Source organism: Aspergillus uvarum (genome assembly GCF_003184745.1).
Source record: "Aspergillus uvarum CBS 121591 unplaced genomic scaffold BO82scaffold_142, whole genome shotgun sequence".
In the NCBI taxonomy this organism is placed as follows: Eukaryota; Fungi; Ascomycota; class Eurotiomycetes; order Eurotiales; family Aspergillaceae; genus Aspergillus; species Aspergillus uvarum.
Window position 1 is genome coordinate 1 of NW_020291439.1, and position 10,101 is coordinate 10,101.

The 10,101-nt window shown below is 47.4% G+C and overlaps 2 protein-coding genes across 2 annotated transcripts; one reads left to right on the forward strand and one right to left on the reverse strand.

Moving 5' to 3' along the window:
* Window positions 1–953: 953 nt before the first annotated feature.
* Window positions 954–5,501, reverse strand: BO82DRAFT_349452 (NACHT and WD40 domain protein; the record flags this gene model as incomplete). Its single annotated transcript, XM_025633880.1, has 4 exons — window positions 4,825–5,501; window positions 2,834–4,762; window positions 1,782–2,780; window positions 954–1,154 (listed from the first exon to the last, which is right to left on the reverse strand). The coding sequence occupies exons 1-4, from the start codon at window positions 5,311–5,313 to the stop codon at window positions 954–956; spliced, it is 3,618 nt and encodes a 1,205-aa protein (XP_025485542.1). The 5' UTR covers window positions 5,314–5,501.
* A 3,772-nt stretch (window positions 5,502–9,273) lies between these two features.
* Window positions 9,274–10,101, forward strand: BO82DRAFT_36666 (uncharacterized protein). The gene is made up of 2 exons (XM_025637054.1): window positions 9,274–9,856; window positions 9,938–10,101. Exons 1-2 carry the CDS (start codon window positions 9,484–9,486, stop codon window positions 10,063–10,065), a joined length of 501 nt encoding a protein of 166 aa, XP_025485543.1. The 5' UTR covers window positions 9,274–9,483; the 3' UTR covers window positions 10,066–10,101.

The window sequence follows — 10,101 nt, forward strand, 5'->3', positions numbered from 1 at the left end:
AAGCAAAAACAAAAAGCGAAAAAGTTGTCGCGGAGCCGACAGTAATAAACACAGTAACTGTATACACTGCGTAACGCATACTTTGCTTTCCCGCAAAAATGCGGGCGAGAAAAATCAGGTGAGCACTTCTGGCGAGGCATGAACCGGTAACAAAGAGGCACGCAGTTGCAAGAATAAGCTGATATTATAGATGTAAGCTTTTGAAAACTTCCTGTCTAGTGATGTACCTTCTTAAATAGATCTAGTACACTTGTGCTCAGATTTTGAACATGCGTTCCTAATCCAGCATTGTATATAGCATCTATGATCAGCAGTAAGAATAAATTTTTTTAGATGTAGGAGAATTACTTACAGAGAATTAGTCCTTGAGTGCTTAAGCAGATTATCTACAAATTCATAAGCGCTGATCTCTTCGCTGACCTTTTTAACCTTACCCATGAGATAATTAAGCAGTCTACCGTAATCATATCACATTAGTTGCGGGTTCATAGATCTCAAGGCCAAGAAGGTGACTGAAAGATATGTTGGGAATACTTACAGTCTTCTGAATATAGCCTGCTGTTTATCTTCCGCCTGACAAAAAGCCGCAGGCTTAAGCATAACAAACTTATTATCGTACCCGATACAGACCTTCCGGATACCGATGTCACCACCTACACTCTTCGATTGTTTCAGCAGCCCCAAGATGAAACCACGCTAGACCCAACCTAGAGCCAGATGGAAGAACAATGTTCCATTACATAGCACAGTATTGTGATAACATGTACTATGTATAGTAATTTAGAGAAACATCTAGGCTCGTATAAGTGGGAAACTGGTCGTAATTATTAATTAGTCTAGAAAACTTACGGTAGGAAGTAATAGTATATAGTCAGTTACGCATTCCAGACCATTCTTTTAGAGAGAGATCAGAAAATAAGACTCTGTACTGTAGTATAGCACAAAGTCATCTCCTATTCAGAATCAAATCTTATGATTGGAACGCGCCCGTTTGTTAGCCCAAGGGCAAGCGTGGCATCCTTAATAGCAAAAGAACGAAAAGAACGATATTCAGTAGGAAGCCACAGGGCTCTTTCACCTCGTAGAGTGACCCAACAATCCGCGATAGAGATAGAATAACTGGGGGTAGATTGATTTACAACCGAGTAGACCGACTCGGAATCGCCGGTCAGCGTGCGCTGCTCGACGCCCGTGACCGTGTTCCAGAGCTTGATAGTGTCATCGGCCGAGCCCGACGCCAGTGTGCGGCCGTCCGGCGAGAAGGCCACCGAGTCGACTGTACCGGAATGGCCGGTCAATGTATACTGCTCAACGCCTGTGGCCGTGTTCCAGAGCTTGATAGTATAATCAGCCGAGCCCGACGCCAGTGTGCGGCCGTCCGATGAGAAGGCCACCGAGTAGACTCTACTAGAATGGCCGGTCAGCGTGCGCTGCTCGACGCCCGTGGCTGTGTCCCAGAGCTTAATAGTGTCGTCGGCCGAGCCCGACGCCAGTGTGCGGCCGTTCGGCGAGAAGGCCACCGAGTCGACTGTACCGGAATGGCCGGTCAATGTATACTGCTCAACGCCTGTGGCCGTGTTCCAGAGCTTGATAGTATAGTCAGTCGAGCCCGACGCCAGCGTGCAGCCGTCCGGCGAGAAGGCCACCGAGTCGACCGTGCCGGAATGGCCGATCAGTGTACATTGCTCGACGCCCGTGGCCGTATACCAGAGCTTAATAGTATCATCGGCCGAGCCCGACGCCAGTATGCAGCCGTCCGGCGAGAAGGCCATCGCGGAGACCGAGCTGGAATGGCCGGTCAGTGTGCGCTGCTCGACGCCCGTGGCCGAGTCCCAGAGCTTGATGGTACCGTCGGCCGAGCCCGACGCCAGCGTGCGGCCGTCCGGCGAGAAGACCACCGCGGAGACCGAGAAGGAATGGCCGGTTAGAGTGCGCTGCTCGACGCCCGTGGCTGTGTCCCAGAGCTTAATAGTGCCGTCGGCCGAGCCCGACGCCAGCGTGCAGCCGTCCGGCGAGAAGGCCACCGAGTAGACCCTACAAGAAGGGCCGGTCAGCGTGCGCTGCTCGACGCCCGTGGCTGTGTCCCAGAGCTTAATAGTGCCGTCGGTCGAGCCCGACGCCAGCGTGCAGCCGTCCGGCGAGAAGGCCACTGAGTAGACCGAGCTGAAATGGCCGGTTAGTGTACGCTGCTCGATGCCTGTGGCCGTGTTCCACAGCTTGATACTATTGTCGGCCGAGCCCGACGCCAGCGTGCGGCCGTCCGGTGAGAAGGCTACCGAGTCGATCCTGCTGGAATGGCCGGTCAGTGTACGCTGCTCAACGCCCGTGGCTGTATCCCAGAGCTTGATAGTACCGTCGGTCGAGCCCGACGCCAGCGTGCAGCCGTCCGGCGAGAATACCACCGAGTCGACTGTGCCGCAATGGCCGATCAGTGTGTGCTGCTCGACGCCCGTGACTGTGTCCCAGAGCTTGATGGTGTCGTCGGACGAGCCCGACGCCAGCGTACTGCCGTCCGGCGAGAAGGCCACTGAGTCGACCGTACCGGAATGACCTTCAAATGTCTGTAGATTTGAGCTCCAGAAATCTTCCACCGCTGTTCCAACTGCCAGTTGATCTTTAACTTTGCTGACGAATATCTGCTTGATAATACTTTTGGTCGGTGCAAATACAAGACCAGCGCGGTAGATCTGAAGTGGAGCAATTGCTGCCATATAGTTATTTTGGCGAATAAACCTTTCCGCATCATACAAAAAATCAGATAACTCAGAGCCAAGTTGCGCCTAGATATTATTTAGCCAGTCTTCTAAGCAGCGAACCATAAACTTATACATACTCTTGACTTTAATACATCTATTAATCCTACCGTTTCTGATATTGCTCCCATCAGAGCTAGTACCTCCAACCAGTGAAGAAAGTGGTTCTGGAGAAAACGAAAAACATCACAGTCCAGAATCCGACCTTTGCTCTGTTCCAGATGATGAACCCAGTACCGACAGGCGTATTGTATATCAGCAGTAACACAATCTTTGATAATCTCGGTTTCAATATCCTCTTGCCGCATTCCGTAACTTTGCAGCTCGCATATATTCTCTTTAAGCCGTGTTTTCATAAGCCGGAGACAATGTGAAGCGATTCTACTATGTGTATCTTGCTCAGGAACATAGAAGGGGCACTTTTTGTCCAGAAGGTAGTCTCGAAATGACAAGTGTAGAATCCGGACTGGTGCTTCAGAATCCACTGGTATACTGAGAACAGAGTGGAATCCGTCCAAGCGATTATTGATATCATCAAGTGAGAATTCAATGAGCAGGGAGAGAGCATGAAGGGACAAAGGTGAAGCTAGCAGAATAATTGTCCCGATTATATGTTGAAACTCTTTCTTCAGCTGATGTGTCTCTTCCTCATTAGCTCCGGCAAGAAGCTGGCTTAGGATAGGCGTGTATGTTCGCGCCATTTCGTCTTCTGAAGATGCACTCGCACTGTCGAGAATCTTTTCAAGCCGTTGTTCTGGACGCCATTTTCTCTCTCCGACAAAGCGGCAAATCGTAGCTGCGAAGATAAATAGAGGAATAGCCATTGCTACCAGCTTTTCAATTTTCTCACTTCCGGGCCAGTCGGGTGACAGTGAGCGCTCTTTTTGTATGGCCAGAAGCTTACTTTCGAAGAAAAGACGAATATCATGTTCAATCACGGACTTCGGAAGCTCTTGGAGAATCAAATCGTGGTGATCCTTATTTTTGTCAAAGCCATTGCGAACAGGGAGTTCAGGTCGGCTGGTTAGAAATACTCGAAGATGCACAGATCTGATTTCTTGCATCTTAAACAAGCAGTTAAGGATAAGTTGTTGGTCCTTATCTCCGTCACACTCGTCTAAAGCATCGATAACAATCACAATTGTTGTAGATTGGCTGGTAGACAGCTTTTGCAGTGGCTGATATAGGAGCTTCTCAAACTGTATGTCAAGAGATTTAAACACAACATTCGAATCATCCTCAATTGCATTGAAGATATCGAAACCTACTTGCCGGTGCTTGATGATTAGTTGACGTGCGAGAGTCGACACAAAGCGCTTTGCGTTACCACGGTCGGCTTCGCCTCGCTTGAAAAAAAAGCTGGCACCTAAAAGCCCTTGATTTTGGAAGGATTGAGCGACAGTCCGTGCAATAGTGGATTTACCAGTCCCCGCCATGCCATTTAGCCAGAAAATAAGTTGATCTTGCGACTGAGCCCACAACGAAATGCGGTTAAGAAGATCTGTTCTCGTATCTGGAAGACAGTAATCCTCATGCTGATGAGTATAAGAGTCGAAAAATGCTCCTTCCGCTAATAGTAAGCTCTTGAAGCCAGAATGTTCAAGGAGTCTCTTCAAGGAATCGGCTAGCTCATCAATCTTGCGTAGGATATTCTCTGCCTCTTCTGTGCGGTTAAGGTATTCGACTAATCCAATCCATTTATCTAACTTAGCCCTTTCATTCTCAACCGAAATCTTGAGTGCGATGAGTGGTTGCTGCAGGCTATCGGTCACCGTATTAAGTACTCTTTCTCCAACACTTGCTTCCTGGAATTTGCGTATCTGGACCACGTAACACAAGATAGCTTTATAAAGTCTGATCAATGCATCTTCTACAAGATGATTGTCAGAAATCCTCTTTGTTTTCTCGTGGAATTTCTGCTCGATAAAGGCACCGTATGTCAGAACATCTGCCAGGTACTCCGATGATTCGAACAGGGAATCGCGGGACTGGGAGTATTTTTTCGCCAACTAGCACACCAAGTAATAGACATATCAGCAGCGACTTTTGATATGCCCGGTTATATACATACTGTTAGACTAAGTGAGACAATATTCCACACACTAGCTGCATGCTGCGTCGGATCGAGTGCAGCCACTGCACCTATAATATCTTTGAATGACAGTGCTGCATTGAGAATTTTCCGTGAAGTCTTCCGGAACGTTTGATCAGCTGTCTGATGATACTTTTCATATCCTTCTTCAGTTGTTGTGACGACCTGATCGATTGAATCCTTAAGATGTTCTTTTCCGTCACCCGGCGTGATTGAAATCTCCTTGATTGAGAGATAATTTTGCTGACAATTATCAAGCTGGTTATAAGCAGCTTGCCACAAGTCTCGCGGCTGCAAAGTTTGCGTTGACTGAATGGTCTGGTCTGCAGGCTTGCGAGAGACAGGGTGGGCATCATTATTGGTGGAATGTTCTTGGGTTTCGTTTTGTCTTGATTCGATGATCGGTTTCTCGCTCTCTTTCCGCCGATGGAATAGATGACTGAAACGCTTTCCGAAGGGACGGGGCATCTTGAATATTTCGAAAGATCAGCTGCTGTGTGTTGGGTGAAGGCGAAACTCCGGGAGAAGGGCAGTTCGAGAGGGAACGCAGCCATCGTCGGTCGATACTAGCGTCAAATTCGATGCTGAGCTGGCATAGCTGGATGGCAAGGATAATCCTTGCTTGGCTTAGCCAGTCATGGCCAGCTCTGTGGTGCACTGGAGAAGGCGGGGATTCCTACCTCGTCTACCACCAGAGCCAGAGTCACGTGCCATGGTGTTGGCGTCGGAACACAGAAACGTACCCGGGGGTCGATCCTCTTTATTCATCATATCGTAAGCTGAACATTTGAGATAGGAGGCGATCCTCGGCACCTGATAACAGCAATCCATTATTTAAGCACTTCTATGGCTAATCGATCAGAAGACGTGCGTGTCAACCATAGACAGGATCATCAAACCACAAATCAGGATAGTTTGAGTGTTCGGATAATCTTCGATTTCTCGTAGTTCGATAAATTTGGTCTTGGTGATTAATTTGACATCGGATATGGTCGGCCCGAGCCGAGGGCCAGTCATGACTAAGGGAAACCCAAGAAACGTGGCCTCCTGTTCCTGACAGTTCCACCGCTCGTTGCCCCTCTATCGGCGTATTGCTATCAACCACACTCCTGCAGCATGAGTAGTACAATTCATTTGGCTCTACTTGTTATTCTCCTGAGCCTGTCAGAAGTCCTTCTTGAATTTAACTCCATGTGTTCTGGTTACTTGAAAGCTCTTACCTTTCTGACTGACATCCAAGGCTTCTTATCAATAGGCTCCTCGGCGGTATCTATTGTCTTGATGATAATGCTTTTAATCCCCTGAGTGGGACCGCTTCTCAGGTTCAGGATTTTACTCTGTGGGAACGGTCCCCTTCAAATGCCCCCACCCCCGGGAACTTTGGCCGCGAGTGTACCCCGTTCGGATCCAGCCCCTCCAACCATGGAAGTCGAAGCTTCACCCCCTTGCGTCATACTCCACCCGAACAGCAAAATTCCGTACCAGAGTGGGATACAAGGGTTGATGACTGGGAAGGAACTGATATCCATTATTCCATCGAATGGAGGGTGACTCTGAACAATCGGGTGGTGGCAAAGGATACAGAACAGGACCTGATACTCGACCCCAGCTTTTATTGGTCCGATATCAAGCAGAAAGCAGAGGATATTCTACGTCGGAAAGTAGCTCGCAACCGACGGGTGAGACTAGATGATACTACAGTAGTGGTTTCTGTAAATGATCGCTCACAGCGGGATCTGACTAAGCGTTTTGAGAAGACTGATATTGACTGGACAGCTATACAAAGGCAGCTTGCTATGTGGAAGAGCTTGTCCCAAGAAGGAAAAAAGCTTCGGCTTTGCATTTCTATTAATTATTTAGATTCCGAACCGCTTTCAACTGGGTCTGATAAACGGGGACAAACATCAGTTACCAAGAGGATGCTCAACGCACGAGAGGCTGAGATTGATGCTGAAAACGTTTCTGGGCAACCTTCAGCATGGCGGGACGTATACAGGGCAATGCGATGCCCTGGCGCACCATGCCGCCTTGAATCACAGTACTGCTGGCAGGATCCCGTGGGCAAAAAGCATTATAGACTGCGGACGCACCATCTGAGGAAGTTAGTGAGGTTCGTGGAGAAAGAAGGTGGAGTGATTCAAACACACGATGATGTACCCGACAGTATTCGCGAACAGCTATATGCAGAGGAGCAGCAGCGACTCGAGCTACGACAAAAGACTCCTACACATTCCGCGACCGGATCCACCTTCCCAATTAATATCAACGTACTCCCTACACAACCATCTCAGCCCATGACATCATCTCCTCCAGCCAATGCTGACCCTCTTTCTGCAAGCCATTCTCCTATCCGTACTGCCATCGATATTCCCGGGCCTCTTGAGGTAGCTGTTGAGGAATACACTGCATGGCACCTGTCACGGGTGAGCACCGACAGTTTCAAAGAGAATATCATCAAGGCACGTGACGTGACACTGGAGAATTGTCTTGATCTAAAACAAATTCACCATGATCAAAATCCAGAATTTTTCATCAGCCAGGGTGTCAAATTGGGAGCCGCACGCAGGTTTGTGGGTGAAGTCAATGACTGGCTTCTGGATAGGAAAGTCAATCGAAACGAGGACTTTGAGTTATTTTGAGAATTTTGTACTTTGGCGGTCTTTCCATGTAGTGGTTTATACAGAAATATAGGTATTTGCAACCATGCTGCACAATTTGCGATCACTTGACCACTATCACCGGCAGCTTAATCGTTACTACTATAATGCTCAATAGTCAACCCTGCATGCCGAAAGTGCCCCTCTGCACTTTGCTCTCTCGCTCCAACTTTATCGACACACCATTCAAGGTACATTTCGAACCCTTGGGCCGTGTCGTCCTGGTAAACGTGCCAGTTTCGACGGATAAAAGATTTGAGTTCAGCAAAAAACTCCTCAATAGGATTTAGATCGGGTGAATAGGGCGGGAGATAGACTAGTTTGACACCTCTTTCTGCGCACATTCGCTCAATCCGCTCCGAATGATGAAAGGATGCATTGTCCATGATCAGAACCGATTTAGGCTCGGGCCACTTTCCGCAATGCTGAAGAAGTTCTTCGATAAAGTCCTCGAAGAGAGCTGCATCAGTTGTGCCTCGAAAAATGCGAGCAAGCATGATTCCATCCTGGGAGTAAGCAGGAAGAATCTGGTAGCGTTGATCCCGGTGGAATTTAGATATCTGGACTGGTGTTGTACCACTCGGAGACCATCCAGTTCTTCGAAAGCCTATCCGTTTATCGCACCCAGACTCATCAACATAGACTAGGTGGAACGAAGAGAAGTCGGAGATCAAGTGAATATACTCATCTCGTAAATCAGAATTTCGTTCCTTGGCCTGCTGCCGGGCAACTTTCTTCGACCATCCTTGCTTATGAAGCGCATCACTTATGGTAGATTTCGGTATACGCATGTCGAACTCGTCTAGCAGGAATAATTCCATCTCGTGTAGGTACGAATCTGGCTTTTCAAGAAGATGGTCACATAGAGCTTCTAGCATCACCGGAGTTATTTTTCGGGGCCGTCCGCCTTTGATTGGGGGGGCTTTAAGACTGCCGAAAATTTGGAGGTTGGATCGCAGTCGAAAGATAGCTCGCTTACTGCAACCAGCCGCCTCGGCCATTTGAGAAGCACTAAGGTCTCCATTGATCAACATATCGTGGATAAGATCAAGCGTGGATTGAGCTAGATTAGGGGCCATTCTTGTGATTTGGCTGCCATCAGTAGTTGAACGGCGGTTGCGATTCTCCTAGAACCGATAGTAGATAGATAACACGTGGTATAAAAAGATATCATAATTACAGACAGTTGTTATATGACGAAGATGTGATATGCCTTACAATACACGGCTCAACTATCTTCCAGCTCCGTGCCAGGATTGGCTTAGTGTCGTTTCATCCCGGGGTTGCTGAAACAATCGAAGAGTGTAGGTAGTGACTTCGGTATCCGGAAGAACTGTATCAGCACAGATTGTATAGGTACGAAAAGATATCCTTTCGGCATTGTGCATATGAAGGCTTTCGAAACACCTATCGGAAACCAAGTAACATAGAAATTGTAGTGTCAATTCTGAGAAAAGCTATTCATGAGTCCATTTTTTCTTCTAATGATACTTATGGGGTCGATTATCTCAGGTTTATGTTATTAGCATAACTTCCTATATTAGACTTGGATCCGTCCTGACCCAGGTTCCCTAGTGTAACTAGTCCAGTTCCGGAGCACTAGATCTGACAAGCTGTAGCTTGAAATTTAAGGCTACTATTCTGTTATGTAATTAATACTTAAAATACTAGCTGTAAGAGCATTAGCAAATAATTTACCTGCTGGACCACATGCTAGCGTCATTATTTTATTGAGCGGGCCGCATTAAACTCATGGGTTTGTCTAAGATACAGTACACGGCTCTCACCAAAGTTGCAGCATCCCGCTCAATAGCCTATCCGAGCTAATATCTTGGCAGTGGCTCTGAAAAAATATTCATAGTATGTTTGTTGGTCAAGCCGATTTGGAGATCCTCTATTGTTTAGGTGGAAAGTACAAAATGAGTCTCGTTTCTCGTCCTCTGATGACGATTCTCCAGAAACACTCTTTTTGGTCAAGACCATGCTTATAGCCTCCCGCTATTATCTTACTTTACCAGTGTTATCATTCATGATACTACTGTGGCAACTACATAATTACAAAGAACTTTTGTCTTCTCGCGGAAAATCGTCTTTCGATCCTAACTTGGAGGCCATCAACTGGGCAGAGTTCGCCTATGTGCAATATGCGACTGACACAGATTATCTCTGTAATGCTGTTATGCTTTTCGAGTCTCTTGAGCGCCTTCGCAGCCTCCCAGAAAGAGTGCTTCTTTTTCCTTCGCACTTTGATCTGAAGAGCGAATCTGTGGAAGGGAGATTGTTACGCAAGGCGCTTGCAGAGTATCGCGTCAGACTAATGCCCATTGAGGTACAAACTCGACCCGCTGATGATAGTACGTATTAATTTATGCTTACTTCAATTGTACTTCTTCAAATTGGTTGAAGTCGGCCACGCTGGCTCACAGCCTATATAGCAACATGGACAGACAGCTACACCAAGTTGCTGGTCTTCAATCGAACGGAGTACAAGCGGGTAATAAGTTTGGACTCGGATGCTATCTTGCTACAAGTATTTAGAACCCTGGCCACTATTACATCTTGATAGGCAGAGACATATGTACTAAAAACTTTGTCACTA

What these genes read in the sequence shown, in the direction of transcription:
- BO82DRAFT_36666 (XM_025637054.1), top strand. Translation starts at nt 9,484, where the DNA reads ATGCTTATAGCCTCCCGCTATTATCTTACTTTACCAGTGTTATCATTC. An exon ending in AACTCGACCCGCTGATGATA is followed by an intron (nt 9,857 to 9,937) that starts GTACGTATTAAT and finishes CAGCCTATATAG; the next exon opens with CAACATGGACAGACAGCTAC.